Here is a 19,712-nt window from a genome sequence, read left to right as displayed (position 1 = left end):
GTTGATGAAATATAGCATCATTCTACTACTGGGATCCAAGTTGTCTACCAGTGCTGTTCAGTTGTCTACCATTTCTTTCATCACTATTCAAACTCTTATGAGGGATATATGAATCTATTTCCACAGGAATTCCAGCCCCTTCTTTACATACTTTACTGAAGAGAAAATCTAACCATTCTTCTATAACATGGCAACACTTAAGAAGTGATTTACTTTTATTTCCTCCCCTGATTCTAAATTACTACATCTTCTAAGTATATATTAGCTGTACTAATCAAACCTGGCTTCCAGGAAACAAAACAAACAAACAAAAAAGGAATATAAGAAAACTAAATCATTTGCTCATTCTTACCTAATCTTATGCACAATGTGTACAATTGATACTACTACCTGGATTATTATATTTCTTTTCTATGATATCTTGAAAAATGCTTACTTTCTTTGTTGCGTGATTTAAGCACTAAGGTAACTAAGCAGCCAAAAAATACAAGTTCTAATCTCTAATTGTCAGATGAAGTTTCCCAGTCACTATCTGATGTATGCTCCTTTTATAAAAGGAAAAGGAAGACAAAAGCTAAGTCCTTCCTCTGTTGACTGAAGCTTTAAAGTTCCTGAAAGAAGATTAAAGCTTTCTATAAATCTAGAAGGATGAATATAAGGCTAGAAATATTAAACATATTTTAATGTTCCTCTTATGTCATTGAGATACTATATATTCAGCATTATGAATTAAGCTTTTGAAGTAGATCATTCCAAACACTGCATTGTATTATCTTCACAATAACTAGCTTTTCCTTAAGCCTTCTCTTCCCAACACCACCACTACTGTATCAACATCATCTATCAATTCAGCCAAATGCAGTAAAGTCATGTTCTTTTTCTTCAGTGTATAGTCCTGCAGAATGGTATATTGCCACTTGTCCCCATCAGGCTTAAACTTTCGTGCTTTGATCTAAGTACTTTATGTTTGAATATTGTAATAGTGTATGTGTGTGTGCGTGTGTGTATGTGTGTGCGTGTGTATGTATATATATATATATATATATATTAGACTATACATACATACACATACATGCATATATATACTCATTATACACACAAACACATACACACACATATATATACATGTAAATACATATATCTTTGTATACACACATATTCATATAATGTATACATACACATGTATATACATTATATATATATATATATATATATACATACACACACATATATTGTATTTGAAGCAGTCAATTACAGCAATCATTTTCTGAATTCACTCATGCTCAGACAGTTTTTCACATTTACATTATTTATTTACTTATCAAACAAAACAACTTAGACTTATTTCGATAAGGTGTATGGTCAATATTTTTTTTTGTAGTACTTATATCTTATTTAGCCCCAGGATAGCAATGATCAGGCATACCTATGATCAAAGGTGTTCCAACCAGGCCTATCCCATCTTTTATTTGACAAAATATGTAAGAGCACTTAATCCAAAACCTAATGTTTTACTTTTCTTTAAGATGACAGAATGCAATTTAAGGAGATTTGGCTGCTATTTCTAATAGGCTGAATGATCAAGTGATACTTCCTAAAATCCCAATATATTACTGGTATATAGTCTGTCAATACTGAGTGGGGAAATTAACATTTGAATATTGAGTCTAAAAGGGAAGAAGCAAAATCCTACTTCGACATTTTTTTATTTTTGTTATATTTTCAGCATTTCTTTCCCTTTTGTTGTTGTTTTTTGCAGATCTCCATCACTTTCCTTACTGTTTCACCATATTCTCTTATTGCTCCAGCTTTTGTTCTTGGTGTTTTATAATTTTTTTGTTGTTGCTCAACTATTTTTTTTTCTTAGCCTTTTGCTATTTTGCAGAAAACTTTGCCATTTTCCTGCTGTGTTTCCAATTTACTAAATGTACTACTGTTTATCTTAGTCCTCCACCATTTACTTGGTACTCTACCATTTTCTTTGCTGTTCTGTTTTTTATCTTTATTTTTTACTTGTTTCAGTCATTAGATTGCGGCCATACTGGAGCGCTACTTTCAAAGATTTAATCAAACAAACTGACACCAGTACTTTTAAGTTTGATACTTATTCTACCATTAATTTAAAGGGACATAAACAAACCAACAAGCACTAATTGTCATGGTGGAGGGGACGAACACAGAGATATACACATTTCTACAGCTAGTGTACTCTGCTGGATGTACATCATCAGTGTACATGTGTGACAGTGTTAGAGTTTTGAGGGAAGAGTTGGGCATAAGAGGAATTTGATGCAGTTTGCAAGAGAGAAGACTGTGCTGGTTTGGTCATGTGATATGTATGGATGTACACAGCTGTATAGCTCCCACTATTCTAAAGCATCTGGTGAAAATGTGGTTCAGGGTGCAACTTTTTGCAAATTGATATTTTCTCCTTGTTTCAGATTTGAAGTTAGCAAAAGGTGCAAAATTATCACAAATTGCAATAGAGATTTAATTTAGAATTTAATTTGCTATACAATCAATGCAAAAGAGTTTCCTGAGGAACATGTAATAAATGAAAGTATTTTTTATGTTATTTGTGTCAGTCATTAGACTGTGGCCATGCTGGGGCACAACCTTGAAGAACTTTAGTTGAATGTATTGACCCTAGTAATTATATTTTTTAAAACCTGATACTTGTTCTGTTGGTCACTTTTGATGAACCACGAAGTTGGCTGCCATGGTTTCTTAGCAATATCAGTATGCTATTTCTTGCAGAAGATTGGAAGCAACTGAAGAAAACCACCAAGAATATAACCATGATAGCTGAGACCAGATCAAGGTTGTTGTGGTTGATAAGAGACAGCAGATAGAAGCTTACTATCAGTAAAGGCTAATTCACACCTTGCTACCCCATTCAAGGAAACAGTAAAGCTTAGAAGGTGAAACGCTTGTGACTCAGAGATAGCTGCTGAAAATACAGAAGTGTTTCCAAAATAGCAATAGTTTTAGTCAACATTTCAGTCAACATCAGAAGTGTTTGCAACATCTTTAAGTAAATCCTGCAGTTTCTGTATGGACCAAAGCATCTTTGACGTTTATTTTACCTACACCAAATACACACAAACACACACATTGTCAAATCTGAAATCATGTGGCTGGAAAGCAAACTTCTTAGGAAAGTCATTCATGCATCTTGTATGTGTGTATATATATATATATATATATATATATATATATATATATATATAAGGTTTTACTTTTTGTAATGAGGTAAAAAACCAAGGCTGTGTACATAAAGAACATTATATATATATATATATATAATATATATATATATATATATATATATATATATATATATATATATATATATATATATATATATATATATATATATATATATATATATAATGTGTGTATGCATGTGTATGTGTGTGTGTGTGCTTGCACTTGTGTGTAATAACTGCAACTTCTGGTTTTTTCATTGTCTCCCACTTTTGAATCATCTATGTGGAATCCAAAGAGCTCAAACGTCCTATGAACTTTTAAAATTGTACTGGCATATTGTATGTCTTAAATCTCAGAATAATAAGCTCAAAATATTGACAAGATGACCATAGTTAAAATCACTCACTAACTGAATGCATTATATGATCAGTATTCTTTAAATACCATTTTCTCTGACATTTTCTTCTAACACCATAAAGGGGTAACATATAATATAAAAGATGCTATATATACCACTCAACATAGACTTCCATGATTAGTTCTTATCCATGACCAGTTCAGCATTTTGCTAGATCCTCATTAGGTTTGCTGAAGCAGAACTGGGCAGGGCTACCCAATGGAAATAATTTTCTTCCATTAGCTATTGTTATGGTGATGTAAATATTAAACATGTAAAGAGACAATAATATCGATATTGGCCTCTGTCTGTCTCTCCCTCTTCCTCTGTCTGTCTCTCCCTCTTCCTCTGTCTGTCTCTCCCTCTTCCTCTGTCTGTCTCTCCCTCTTCCTCTGTCTCTCTCTCTCTCTTCCGTATTTAGTCAGCAGTATTTGGTTGACTTAACTCTGCCCCCACCAACAAACAGTGCACCAAAGGACAACTCTCTATTTTTGCAAGCTCCTGAAGAATTACTGACTTCTTTATATTCCTCCTTTTATGTTTTTGCAACATATTTTCCTTATACTGTTCCTCTCACCATCCTATCATTTTTGCCTCATCAGTTCTTTTGGTAATTTTTCAGCTCCAACCAGTTTTCATATTTTCTATTGTTTACCTATTATGTATTGAAGAAGAATTCACATTAGGGGGTTCCAAATTCTCTTTTGTTATATTCTTAAATGTTTTTTCTTTTCTTTTCTTCTTTCCTCTGCAACTCAGATATATTACAAACTCCGAAGCAACATAAAAACAACACAACAAATTCTTTACTTGAGATAACTGTATTTTATTATATTTTTCTAGTTGCTTTATTTACTTCTTTGTTTGTTTATGCGTTTGTTGTTTATCTATATATATGATTGCGCAAATGTGAGTGTATATGTATGCATGCATGTGTGAAACACACCCTGAACTCGAACAAGTGTATCATTATTTTTGTACTTACACATGGTTTACTGATTGGAAATGCTGCTGCTTGTTCTGATACGGAAACTTTATATGTTGTTTCTCCAGAAACATAGCAATATCTCCAATCACAAAGACCTCAGTACTCTATTTACTAACCACTCCACTCCACTCCATTATCATGATGGTGATTGTTGTTGTTATTGTTGTTGTTGTTCTTCTTATTATTATTATTATTTTCATCATCATCACCATCATTATTAGTGTAGCTGTTGTTATTGCTGTTGTTGTTATTGTTATCATTATTTCATTCAATGTCATCATATCACTTTTCTTTGGCAAGTCAGCAAACTGTTCTTTTTCTCATTTACATGCTGTATTTTCTTTTTTTTTTTCGGTTTATATTTTTGTTTCCCTCCACTTTTTTTATGATACAAAGAAAAAAAGGAAAAAAAACTACCTTAGTCACAAGACAATTTTATTGTTGGCAGATTCTGTTAATATTTTTACACATTCAAAGTACTGTAAATAGAAATAGCAAAGAAAAGAAAAGAAAAGTAAAAACACTACAAACAGTTATTTGCATGTGTACTTTCTTTAGCTTTACAACCCTGTAAGATAATTACCCAGCTTGCTGTGCGTGCACAGGAAGATAGCTACTAATAACCTCATTCACTCTTTTACCATCGTGACCACCCATTCCCCATAACACTACTCTTGCCATAAAATCCCAATTCGCCTCTCTCCTTACATCCTTATTATGGATATGTGCTCCAATGCTATATTCGTGAGCAATGATTTCAATCTCGTTTAATGAGATCCTGACAACTTTTATCTGCTTTCACCGTCAAAAACATAACTCTACTTGTACTCAACATGAGCCAAGCTCTATTTTCTCTCAAACATAAAACTCAAACTGTTCTCTCTTTGCAAAAATTTTTCAGCTCACAATTTCCAACAATTCAGTTCAGAATTTCAAACAATTCATGTCTGCTTTATAAACTTGTTACAGAAACATTTAGCTTTCAAAAAAGAAATAACATTTTTTTCCCCCACAAAGCAGCTAGTTAGCTTTGTTCATTTGTTTTTTTTCCCCCCTTTTCACTATTTGCTATCTGTTTTTTTTTAAATCTAATGATCAAAAATACAATCTATATTTTTAGAATGAAATCTCTTCCTACTGGTTATTGGTGATATATTATAAATGACTTCAGCTATTTAGCTCTAAATATTAAATCCCAGACTACAACAATCAGCTCAATAATCATTTTACCATGCCCTGAACTAGCAATATTTATACTTAATAACTGCACATTTCTCTTCTTTAACACTCTTTTGTGACTATATTTCGAATTCCTAATGCCCTTGTGTTTTCTACTTTATATTCAGTAAAATGAACATGTTTGGAGTGATTCACCAAAATATCCCTAACTTTATATAAATATATATATATATATATATACAAATATATATATATATATATATATATATATATATATATATATATATATATATATATATATACATACATACACATATATATGTGGATAATATTCATGTGTGTGTGCGTATGTCTGCGTATTAGTGCAGAAAGTAGGGAGTTGGCAAAGTCGTTAAAGTATTAAATAATGTGCATTGTGATAGTTGTTCCAGATCCTTGCACACTGAGTTCAAACCACAGCAAAATCAGCTTCACCTTTTGTCCATTTGAGGATCAACAGATATTGTGCTAGGGTTGATTCTCAAATTCCCCTTTGCTGTCTCCAGAAGAAATCAGGTGAGGTTAATCCAGGAGAGAATGAACTCTACCAGATCAAAATATGCACAAGCTGCATCATATGCCATGACAGCACTTCTATGGCTCCCACAAGAGTTGAGGGTCGAAAGCAAGGTATAATGCCTTCATAATTATTTAATATAATGGCATGGGCTTGACAGGTCAACAGAAGCTGGAGAGCTAGAAGACTGTGCCAAGCTCCAACGTCTGCAACAGAAACTATGCTTTAGTATGATATTCTATGGCTGGTTGTTCTTTCTAATATCAACCACTATACAAGGTGTACTGAGTGCTTTTTATGTGGCACCAGCACAAATACATATTACATTAATGTTGCCCAATTAAAATCTTGTGATATATGCATTTTAATATGAGTGGTCTAAGTTGGGTTAATTAAAAAGATTAAATAAAATCTGTTTTGAGTTAAAGGCAGATGTGTCGATGAAGTGATGAACAACAGGCCTGAAGGATAAGAATTTGTTTCATCACTGGTGATGCACTGAGTCTCTGGTTCAACTTTTACAAGTTCAGCCCACATTACCATAAATAGATACTATACGACCATTACAAAAAAGGAATATTGTATAACTGGATAATGTTCTTCTGGGTACTATATTCATTAGGAAAAAAGAATGGAATACTTTTAATAAGAAGTTGGTCAAATCAGGAATAATCTAGGGCTCAACAACAATTGCAATGCCAATAATGTTTTTGCTACCATCTCAGAATGATTTTTATTTTGACAAGTAAATTAACACAATCTGAGATACATAACACAGGAATATAACAATTTCTCATTTAGGTAATATAGTGAGTTGAAAACCATTGATCAACTGTGATTATCTTTTACTTGTTTCAGTAACTGGACTGTGGCCATGCTGGGGCACTACTGTGACATGTTTAGGTGAACAAATCAATACTAACATTTATTCTATTGGTCTTTGTTGGCAAAACATTAAATTACTGGGACATAAACAAATCAAAATCGATTTTCAAGCAGTGGCAGCAGAACCACCACAACCACAACCACAAAGAGACATAATGCATACACACACATATATATGATGGGATTCCACATAGCTTTCATCGCCCACGAAACACTGGTTGGCCTGGAGCTATTGCAGAAGACACTGGTTCAAGGTGTCATCCATTAGGACTGAACCAGAAACCATATGGTTAAAAAGTGAGCTTCTTGACTACAAAAGTAATTGGTAGGCAAAAACATTATCCGGGAGTGTTTAAAACCAAGGAGTGATAGGCAAGGGAGTTAATCTAATATAACCATTTTAACAGCACCTCCTGGTATCTTGTATGGTATCTTTAATGGAGTTTGCCCTGTTGCAACCATTCAGGCTAGGTCTCCAATTCAAGGATGCCTTACTCCTTCCCTCCATCCCTATTACCAGTCTTGAAGGACCTATGATGAGAGAGAGTCATGGGCACTAATTTGTTTCCTGATTAAAGAATTAAAAAAGATACCTTTTAAAATACAGTGATGACAATAACAATAACAATCATCATCATCACCATCATCATCATCATCGTTTAACGTCTGCTTTCCATGCTGGCATGGGTTGGACGGTTTGACTGAGGACTGGTGAGCCAGAGGCTGCCCCAGGCTCAGTCTGATCTGGCAAAGTTTCTGCAGCTGGATGCCCTTTCTAATGCCAACTACTCCGAGAGTGTAGTGGGTGCTTTTACGTGCCCCCTGGTATGAGGGCCAGTCAAGCGGTTCTGGCAACGACCATGCTCAAAAGATGCTTTTACATGCTACCTGCATGGGAGCCAGTCTATCGGCACTGGCAACAACCACGCTCAAATGTTGTTTTTCACGTGCCACCAGCACATGTGCCAGTAAGGCAACACTGGCGACGATCATGCTCAAATGGTGCTTTTCATGTGTCACCGGCACAGGAGCCAATCCATGGCCCTGGTAGCGATCATGCTTGGATGTGCTTTCAAAGTTCCACTGGCATGAGTGCCAATCAGGCGGTACTGTCATTGGCCACATCAGCAATTTTGATTTGTTTACACTTGCTTCAATAGGTCTTTGCGAGCAAAGTTCATTGTCCAATGAATGAAGGGTACTCATAAGTGGGCCGGTTACACCCCACATTCGGATGTGCTTTTAACATTCTACTGGCACAAGTGCTAATCAGGCAGTACTGTCATCAGCCATGTCAGCGGCTCAATAGGACTTCACAAGCAAGGTTTATTGTCCAATGAATGAGGGGTGTTCATAAGTGGGCTGGTTACACCCACTGGCATAGGCCATGGACTATGGTCTCACTTGGCTTGTCGGGTTTTCTCAAGCACAGCATATCTCCAAAGGTCCCGGTCACTAGTCATTGCCTCAGTAAGGCCCAATGTTCGAAGGTCATGCTTCACCACCCTATCAATAACAATGATTATGAAAACAATAATGATAAAAATAATGATGATAATAATGATGACTATAGTAATGGCAATGATGATTACTATATAAGCAGTACGTTTAACTAATGATGAGAATGAAATTGCATTAATTAAAAATAAATTTTACAGCTGAATCCTATATATATCTGACTTCTGTTTCATGCAAACTCAAATCATATCTGCTTATTGTTTTTTCTATGTTTGTCTTAGTGACTGAAGGAGGTGAGCTGTTTATTCAAGTGAAACTAGACTATTTTAAAGAAGAAATTGGAAGTTGTAATGATCATGCCTTTCTCACAGAAATTAGTGATATAGGTAAAGCATGGTAAATATGTCTAAGAATTAAAGTTGAGTGGTTTACCTTAGATTACTAAAAGCTAATCTTCTATTCCACCACACTAACACCTTTATCTCATACTAACCCTCAGTATGTTTTCAAAATTACTTTCCAACAATATGCTTCTAAATTCTTTAATCTTGCCATAATTCATTGCTTAGATCTAATAGATTTTGTTTGGCTTAATCCTTCACCCAGTTTTCCTTGCTGAATACTACATACATTACACAAAGACTTGTTAGTATAAACAGTAGCAGGCAATGTGTGCATGCTTTTAATTTTGACTTCTGTCTGTGTATTCATACACACACACAACACACACACACACGCACACACACACACAAAAACACAAACACACAGATACACACACAAATACATACACATATACAAATAATAAATGAGTATATGCATATATACGTACATGTATGGACATACCTACATCTAGATGTATATATAGATGCATATCTGGGTACAGTACGTTGCAAAAAAACGTGGACAAAATGATAAACAGAGTACAGAAAACACACAGGCCACATAGAGAACATTTCCTTCATCAGCTGTCATATACAAATATACATTTATAAAGAGAAACATATATATACATATATATATGCACACACATACATGCATTTGAATGCATGCATGTCTGTGTGTCTGCACATGTGTGGGTACAGTTAAATGCTTAGTTATAAACCTTGAAATCTGCAAGAAAACAAAACCAACTATTAATATAAAAAAAATTGTCCATCATCTTTTATTCTGACAAAATATTTTCATTTTTATTTCATATCTACTTATAAGCTTGCTTAGTTTTCTCAACATGTCTCAGCCGATTTCTATGGCATTTCTTCAAAATATTCACAATTTCAATTCAATTAGAGAATATGTCTGTCTACTGCAGCACCATATTCGTTCAACAGTTTTATGCCATATGGTAGTTCTTCTTACTTAGGTCTGTGTTCATTATGCATTTGTAATGCACAAAGTGTTATTTTACACACCCACCTCTATCCACCAGCAGATTCATTCTTTCTCGCTAGCTACTTAGGCTGCTTTCCTTCTATAATACTTATCTTTTCCGGTTGGCTGAATTAAACACACATGAATGATCAGGAAAAAAATATCCAATGTCACTGCATATTTTTGTGTTAGACTATAGGCTCTGTTGGTTATAAGGTTAAATGTCTTCTATTATTATTTTTGTTTATTTTTTTTTTCTCACTCTTTGAAGGAATCTAATTTATTGACTTTCCAAGAAAAAAGACAGCTAATTAGTTTTAATTTATCAAAATACTTCAGTGTTTATTCAGTTATTTCTATAGCTTTCTCCTACATTAGTTTTGGTGATTCTAATATTCTTCTTTCTATAATAAGTTATAGTGCTCTTGCAGAAGTGAAGTATATATAATATATATTCTAAACATAGTTACCAAGACAACAGAATTTTAATCACAATAAGTTCAATTTTAGATTTCAAATTTGCTGATCCAGTCAATCACAATGAATAAGTTAAATGCTACAGAAATATATAAAATACCTTCTAAATTTGAGATAAGGCTAGCAATTGGTGGGTTGAGCTTAGTCAATGCCATCAATCTCGGTACTTGATTGATACTTTATTTTACTGACCCTGCCCTCACAAAAGAATGAAAGGTAAAGCTGACCCGAGCAGGATTTGAACTTAGAAATAAAAAGCTGAAACAAATGGCACAAAACATTTATTTCCAACACTGGAACAATTTTACCTATTCCCCACCTTCCAAAATGAAAATGTATAAATAAAATGATAACCAAAATATACAAAGATCTAGACAAGTTATTTTTAAATGGTGTACTACAGCATATTGGTGTGCCACTAGTTGTAACTAGAGGTAGTGCAAAAATAATAAAACAGTGTTTAAAAAGTAAAGGCACATAGCCTAATGGTTAGGTTGTTGGCTCACAATCATGATGCTATGGCTGAATGTCATGTGTCCTTGAGCAATGTATTTTAATTCATATTGCTCCTGTCTGCTTGACTGAAAATGACTATCAGCTTAATGTTGGTGATTTTCTCTCCCCCCCCCCTCTCTCTCTTCTTTCAGCTGTAGAGGGTTGGAAGGGAGGCAACTATAACAATCAACAAAAGGATGGTACATGCTAGCAAGTCTTGCAAACAGCTATGTTTTATATTTTAAAGAATGTGAAAGAATACAGTGAATTTTTAAACACAGTCATCATTCACATACCCACACATATGTTAAATACAGATGTGGCTGTGTGGTAAAAATTTTGCTTCCCAACCATAATGTTTTCGGTTCAGTCCCACTGCATGGCACCTTGGGTAAATGTCTATTGTAGCCTTAAACCAACCAAAACCTTCTGAGTGGAGTTAGTAGATGGAAACCTAAAGATAACCATCACATATATATATATATATATATATATATATATATATATATGTGTGTGTGTATGTATACATGTGTGTATGTATACATGTGTGTGCGTGTGTGTGTTTGTGTATGTGTGTGTGTGTGTGTGTGAGAGAGAGAGAGAGAGAGAGAGAGTGGTTGTATGTTACTGTTTCGTTACTTTGATATTGTGTGATAGTTGAAACCGGTATCACCTTCATTTTCAATTTTCTGTGCAAACTTGTTTGCTCATGAGGAAATATTATCTTAGTTGGAAACAGGTGAGATTTAGTGTCAGAAAGGGCATCCAACCATCGAAAATTTGCCACAACAAAATTCAGCCCAGCTCATGTGAGCATGGAAAAGAGGACATTGATACTTTTATAGGGTGGCCCAAAAGTCACAAAGGTGTTAATAATTAATTTATGCTGTTTTAAATTCATGGAAACTTAGCACCACATACAGTATATCTATATCATTATCATCATCATCATCATTTAATGTCCATTGTCCATGCTGGCATGGGTTGGATGGTTTGATGGGCTGGCATGCTGGAAGGCTGCACGAGACTCCAGTCTGATTTGGCATGATTTTCTATGGCTGGATGCCCTTCCTAATGCCAACCACTCTGAAAGTGTAATGGGTGCTCTTACATGCCATTTGCATGACACTGGGGTGCATTTATGTGCTACTGGCACAGGTGCCAATTTGTGTGATACCAGTATCTGCCATGACTGTGATTTTGCTTGGCTTGATGGGTCTTCTCAAGCATAACATAATACCAACAATTTTGGTCATTGCCTCTGTGAGGCCCAACACTTGAAAGGAACTCAGCCACATTGCCTCCATGAGGCCCAACGTTCAAAAGATGTTCTTTACATGCCACCAGCATGGATGATATAGGAAATATATGTACATTAGGAATGAAGAGTCCCATTTTATGAATTACAAATAAAATAAATGTAATTAAAACAAATTTATTAAACTTTTAGACCTCTCTGTGACTTTTGAACCACCCTGTATGATGGTAGTGATGATAATGATATATCATAATATGGGCTCCATGAGACAAAAAGAGAGAACTTTATACAAATTATATTAAATTTTATTATTTAATAGTTTTTAATTTTCAGGATAGTTAAGTTTGCTTATCTGAGTTCCACCAATCATTTACAAAATAAAAGACAGAAGAATTAAGATTCCAAGAGTATCTTCGTTGTCTGTGTTACATAAAACTCCTTAATATAAATGCTGTTTTTCTCACCAATTGCAATTTAATGTAATGGGGAATAATTAATGGTTAACCTACTGGATTACTTTACTTGGTGCAATTAGCATTGCAAAATATATAGAAAAATCTCTCAATTGCATACTAATGACATTTAAAACCATTTAATAAATGTAACTAGTTATTCAGAAGCTGATAAACAAAAAGAGGAGGTAAGCATTAGCATTAAATGTATGAGACATTTATATTAGGTTGGTGTGGAAAGTTCAATAGTTGTATATTTTCATGTAACTGTGGGAGTCTTGAAGGGTGTGGTTGCACCAGAATGAGTAAGAAATGTAGGTTACTGGTCAAAAAAATAACTATTGTTGCTATTTATGTATAACAAGTCAGGTTGTTCAATTGGTTTTCAAAAATTTTAACAAATCCTTATAAAAGTGGTGGCACTGGATAAAGTTTAAAGTGTTTAAATATTTATATGAGGCTTTGGTGCTATTATGTTAGGTGATCTTTTCTGCAGTATATAATTTACATCATCTTATGTTCATAAATTTTCCACTTTATTCGATTGTCAATTTTATTCTTTTTTAATCTCAGTATAATTAGAAACAGTTGTTGTTTTTCTCTCACTGATACACTTGAAAGAAGTAGTGTGGCTGGTAAATCATTTCTTAAACTTGCCTTTTACCATTCTTATTCAACATACACAATTTGTTTATTAGTTAGAGTAAGATAGTTATTAAACATCCTACTTCCAATATATTTTACATGAGAGAAAGACGCAATTAATATCATGGAGGTTTGAGTAAGATACATAAGTATGTACATGATTACATGAAAAGCCTCTTGGAATCCAGTTATAATACATTACATGTTAAGATAACCAACTTGAAGTAACAAATTTATTAGCCCTGGTATCTATATATACAAATATATGTGTGCATGTTTTTTTTTGTGTGTGTGTGTGTACGTACGTGTGTGTTTATATGAGTAAGCATGTGTGTGCCTGTGCTTTTTACAACTGACATCTGTTAAGGTTTTGACATGCGGTGTTGTGGTCAGTCCACTTGTCAACAAATCATCTACTCACTTTGCCCTTTTGTGAGATTCCTTAATACTTGGGAACCAAATAAGGGTTAGCAATAGGAAGGGAATCGATCTGTTAGATAATGCATCATGTATAGTACTCTTTCATTCATTTTTGAAATCATCAGCATGATATAACAAGTGACTTGTGAATTAAACATTTTATGAATGGAAATATTTTGTTAAAGATGAAAATAATTAACCTGGATGAAATTCATGGAATATGTATGTTTTTATTTTATTTCTCTTCATAGTTTATCAGTAGTTTAGGAATCAAGAGAAAAGAGAAGTCCTTAATGTTTACATACAAGGTAAAATTGTTTCCAGGGAATCCTTCCACATGAAAATGTCATATAGTATCAAATAATTACAGTTTTAATTACAAACTCAAATCTATTCACGTAGGTATTGTTTAAGTACTCCCATTCATAAGACAGTAGCTTCCATCCATGAAATTCCACCTAGTCAACCTCAAGCACTTGCTAAATAGGGACACTTGCTGAAAATACCTTACAATAGGACTTGAACACAGAACCATGAGGTTGTATAGGAAACTCTTTAACCACCCAGCCATGCACATGTGTCCATCTATATAAATATATATGTGTCTGTATTTTTATGTGTATATATATATATATATATATATATATATATATATATATACACACACAATGTCAGTGTGTGTGTGTGTGTGTCTGTGTCTGTTTTTCAACCAGTTCAGAGTTCACAGTTTCTTAATATATAATTTTAAACTTTGAGAGCAGAAATGTCATTTTTACCGTACTTTAACAATCAAATTAATAAGCATGCATGAATATTTTGATCTCACTATGCTCTAAAGAAGGAAATAATTCAAGAATATCTTATATTTGTTTTTGTTTCAGAGACCATTAGGGAACATAACTCTTAGTTTCTTTTAACCATAGCAAATAAATGATATATTACTTCAGTTGTTAAATATATTACCTACTGTGTCATTTTCATAACATGATATTTAAACAATATAATGTGTGTTAACCTCCTTTCCTATCTCTGTCAAGAATCCCTGAGTATTTCTTTCTATACAGTTTATATTTTCTTTCTCTTTTTCTTCAGGTTTCAAGCCTTACAAACAAAAAAAACTCCACACTACAGGTTCAATGTCTTTACCACAGATACTAAATAAATCAACAGAATCAAAGACAACAGGTGGTGGTCGCTTTGACCAAAACGATGCTGGCCAGAATTCTCATTGCAATGATGTGATTGATTTGAAATCAATACGTGTGAACACTTCCAGTTCTACTATACCTACACAGTTGTGGAATTTACCAAGTAGGAATAGTTTCACATCATATGCTAAGCCACTCCCTGCAGTACCAAAAATATTACCAAACTCATAAAATGTAGATTTGGTACTAAATTCTTCTAAAGTTGAATTGACTCATAAACTATTGTCTTTTTTTTTTTATTTTCACTATTCTTTTACAGGGTCAAAATAAAAATATTTTCTGCCAGTCTCTGTATTGAATAATATGTGTGTGTGTGTATGTGTGTGAGAGAGAGAGAGAGTATGTATGTATATATATATGTGTGTGTGTGTGTGTGTGTGTGTGTGTGTGTGTATGTGTATATACATACATACATACATATATAACATACTGTTGCATTATTTAAGCAGAACTATGTATATTTGTAATATACTCCAGTATTAAAAATAATTGTTCCTTTAATATTTCACTATTGCTGGTACATATTAAGAGATGAAAAAAAACAGAAAGGAAACCAAAAGACATTTATTATTTATGTGTTCAGAATGTGTGATGTTATCTAAAATTACCCTCTTAATAGAAAATATGCATTTAAACAATTTTGGTTGACAGTTTGTTTGTTTCTCCCCTCATTTACTTGATCTTCCCAAGCTTAGAGATTTAAATATTTCAGTTGTAAACCAAAATGAGGCTTTCATAATTAATTAAGTTTGATTTGAAGTTACAGATCTGTTCAAACTGAACCCGTTCAATAATAAATATGTTGCATTTCTATGGCTTTGTATCACCCCACCTATTTTCTCTTACCTTTTGCACTGTTTCTGTTCTACATTTATCTTTCATTAAATTTAGTAAGAGAAATAATCTTGATAGTCATTCTAGTTTTAAACTTTCAATTAAGCTTAGAAAGCATGTCTTGCAATATTAGAGTTAATGTTTTCTTCAACAAATGACCACCTTAAGCAGAATGTTATTTGTGTAATAGTAAACATCTCCCCAAAAGCCAAATATCTTTAGCCTTCCATCAAATCATCACGTCATATTAAAGTATTAAATTATATTACTGAGGCATAATGAATGAAAATCACACACACATACATGAATACTAACTACAAAGAAGAAGAAGAAGAAGAAGAAGAAGAAGAGGAGGAGGGAGGGAGGAGGTAGGGAGGGAGGGGGAGGGGAGGTGAAGAATAAGAAAAATGTTTGTTTTGTTTTGTTTTTTGTGCCCTTAAACTATTCCAATAAAACTTTTCTATAAACGTAAACATTGTTATCTATTTTTTCTTGTCAGATTTAAACAGATTCTATCACAATAATTTCTCTAATTTTATTAGAAGAATATTTAAGATTATCAGATTTGGTTTTATTATAGTTTTCAGCTTTTCAATACCTTTATAATATTTTAAAGCATTGTACAAATATTAGAGAAATATAACTTGGAGCAAAAATTAAAGAAATATTTTAAACAAAAGACAAACAATTGCAACATCCTCATTCTCTTGTTTAGCTGACTACTTACAGAGAGAAAGAGGGTTTTGCTTGTAGTTAAACAGTTTCATGAATATAAAATGGAGCTTGAATGAGCTAGGGAATAGATAAAGAAACAAAATGATTAACAAATTATTAATTTAATTTGTTTATTTCATTGTTTTCTTTTATGTTTGAGTGGTTCGAAATATTTAGAAAATTTGAGAAACAAAGATTTAATCTTTACACAAAATTCTCATAAATAAATCACCCTAATTTTTGAGAACCACTCATTAATATAATCTTAAATGCTAAATCATCATCAGCAGCAGCATTGTCATTACCATTGTCATAATCAACAACATTGTCATCGTTGACATTATTATCAATGTCATCCTCATCATCATCATCATCAGCATCATCGTCGTTGTCAGCATCATTGTCGTCGTTAATATGTATATATTGCTAACACATTACCAAGTGTATAGGTTTCTTTGTGAACATACATGTCTTTTTATGTTATCTGTATTGATTCTTTCAAGAAATTAGTATGTTCATATTGTGCTAAAAGATATTATGAGATTCTTGTTTCTAGACATGACATAAACTTGACAGAACGAATAGTATTTCTTTGCTTGATAGTAAAACGCATCAAAAAAGGTCTCCTCTTTGTTCCTGTGATCACAAGAAAAATAGAACTCACTATAAAAGACATACTGGCAGAGGGGAATGTACTCTATAAAAGCAAGTATTATTTTTACGTATTGATTTCTCTCTTTGAAATTTTATTTCATTTGTTAAGATTAAAGAATATCAATTTTATTGATAACATTGATTTCCATTTGAAATCCTACTGTGGTATGTAGCACAAATTTCTATAGGTTTATAAGAGTTTTCTTTCTCATTTCCACCTCAAGAGCCTCTATTGGTCATACTTTAGAAAATGTCTGATGTTACAATAGATTTTCCTAAACACTGAGAACTGCTTAGCTTTTTCAAAGATAAATCTATTTCATTTATATATTTCTTCTATTCTGCAATATGACACAGTTAATAACTATAGCGAAGTCTTTAAGATAAGTATTATTGAATAATTAGGTTTTTATTGCCAGTATACATACTTTCTTTTTAAAAAATGTTATATCATAAAACTATATCCAAGTGACATAACACAACGGAGAAAACTAGTTGTAATATATAATGTTATATTTACAATATTAAATAAAATTGCAAAGATGGGTTTTTTTTGTGTACAGTTAAATTTTTTTATTCAATATCATAATCTAGACCTTTAAAAGAGTTAACTGTTTTAATAAATTTGATGCACTGTATTGATATATACAATCCATAAGTCATCAAGAATGCATATTACGTAAACATTCTATAAACATCAGTATGCCTGATACAATATTGAACACTGATGCAGATAGTCCAAATGAAGCCTCATATTCAAGATTTTCATAAACTTACCATAATGCAAGTTGTATATTTCAAACAATCTCTATGAGTGAACAGTGTACAAATACACAACTAATACAATCATAAAAACTTAATTAGAGTACAGGTGTAAAATTCATTAGATAAAATGAGGTGAGATACTGAAAGGTAAAGTGAATACTGATGCTTCAAACAGAGCTCTTCTTTGAAGGAATGAGAAGTCTAATCTAATCGAAGGCTGTTAAAGAGCACATGTAAAAGGTACAGATCTCTTTTTATTTCTTTTTGTAATGCACTCTTCATTGTTATATGCATCACATTTAAATAAGTAAGATAGTAACTCAAGACAAAGTTAAATCAGTAAAAAGATCAGTGCAGATATGAATGGCTACTACATTTTCATTTCTGATATATTAAATTTTAAAACATACTATTTGCAAATAAAGTGATGTCAACTGATGTAAATGTTATTGCTTTATGGATTAGCAACTACACAAAAGCTAATAGAGAATTCTTGTCCAAACCTTTATGCATCTGGACTTTTGAAGTGGTACATAATCTGTTCTTATTTCATTGAACTTTGAGTATAGTAGAATGATAATGAATTTTGGATCTGCTTTACAGTTTCAGAATTTCACTTGAAAATCTTCAAAATAGTTAAGATAAATAAAAAAAGACAAACATTCATGCCAGTTTGACAATTAACCATTATTTCATTGAAAATTTACAACACTAATAATTGTGCAAACTATTTTGCATCAGATATCTGAATTTTCCTACCTGATTGTTTACAGAAGCACTGGTATTTAGAATAACCATGTTACTTTTAGTATTCAATGCAATCAATTAGAAGACACTAGAAGACAGTGATGTAGGGTAAGACCTCATAGTATTGATTGAAAGAGATCTAAGGCAAATGGTAAGAGGATTTACGCCATTAACAAAGCCAATCAAATGCTCTGCTGGTTGAGTCCAGCAGTGGTCAGCCAAGAGAAAGATATATCAATTGGTCTGTATTAAAACTAGATACATTCACATTTAGAATATGCAGAAGCAGCATGGTAACAAAATCTGGCAAAAAATGTAAATTCCTTGGAAGCAGTTCAACTGTATGGAATCAAATCTAAACCCCATGATGAGCTGTGCACTTCAGAATATGCCAACTGCCATCTTTGCCTGACTGCTGCAGCTGGGGAGTTGCTATTGGAGCTTGTAAGACTCTGAATACTGTCTCAAGACTCAATACAAGTTTCTTCCAGAAGATTAGGCACCAGTTTAGCATGATAGTGAATGGAAGAGTTGATTATTTTCCAAGTCCTTTGCTAGTAAAATTCTTCTGCTGATATCATTCAAACTGAAGGCAGCGATGCTGAACAAACTATGGACAATGTCCAGTAAATCAAAATAAGGGATACATTTAAAGATATTCTATAAGATCAATAATGGCACTAAGTAAGCTATGTAAACCTCAAAGAGGTTTTTGTTTTCTTTTTTGCTGCTAATTTTAACTGGTGTTTCCAATATCCATCCATAGTTATTCTTTATAATCTCATTTAAAGATTCAACCTTTTGAAAAAAAAAAAAAAAAGGAAAAAGAAATGAAGAAAAAGAAAAACAACAACAAAGATTAAAAGTATATCTCCAGCACACACCTACATCATAATCATAGATACTCTTAAAGATGCTTAAACTGGCTGTGTCGATAATATAGAGTGTGATAGCAACATTACTAATTACTTTCTTTAAACTTAGTCTATAAATTTCATTAGC

General features: G+C 32.8%; 1 protein-coding gene and 1 long non-coding RNA gene across 12 annotated transcripts in view; one reads left to right on the top strand and one right to left on the bottom strand.

The window, feature by feature from the left end:
* Positions 1 to 16,151, top strand: part of LOC106874474 (protocadherin-17) — a 126,250-nt gene extending 110,099 nt beyond the window's left edge. For all 3 annotated transcript variants that reach the window (XR_016244366.1, XM_014922213.3, XM_014922211.3), the window contains one exon: positions 14,881 to 16,151. Coding sequence is in view for 2 of the 3 variants with exons in the window: in XM_014922211.3 (XP_014777697.1) it covers positions 14,881 to 15,167 (287 nt within the window). In the remaining variant the exon portion in view is untranslated. The remainder of the gene's footprint in view (positions 1 to 14,880) is intronic.
* Positions 1 to 19,712, bottom strand: part of LOC149132688 (uncharacterized) — a 962,641-nt gene that overhangs the window by 97,269 nt on the left and 845,660 nt on the right. For 5 of the 9 annotated variants that reach the window (XR_016244381.1, XR_016244383.1, XR_016244385.1 and 2 more), the window contains one exon: positions 4,414 to 4,972. The exons of 3 other annotated variants lie outside the window; for them this stretch is intronic. This is a non-coding gene — a long non-coding RNA (uncharacterized LOC149132688). Of the gene's footprint in view, positions 1 to 4,329; positions 4,973 to 19,712 lie in introns of those variants that run through there. One more of the 9 variants, XR_016244386.1, reaches the window with a different exon arrangement.

The sequence above is a fragment of the Octopus bimaculoides genome, chromosome 14, assembly GCF_046866305.1.
Source record: "Octopus bimaculoides isolate indiv1 chromosome 14, ASM4686630v1, whole genome shotgun sequence".
Lineage (NCBI taxonomy): Eukaryota > Metazoa > Mollusca > Cephalopoda > Octopoda > Octopodidae > Octopus > Octopus bimaculoides.
Note: the sequence above shows the minus strand (reverse complement) of the source record. Positions and strands in the feature narration are given on the sequence as shown.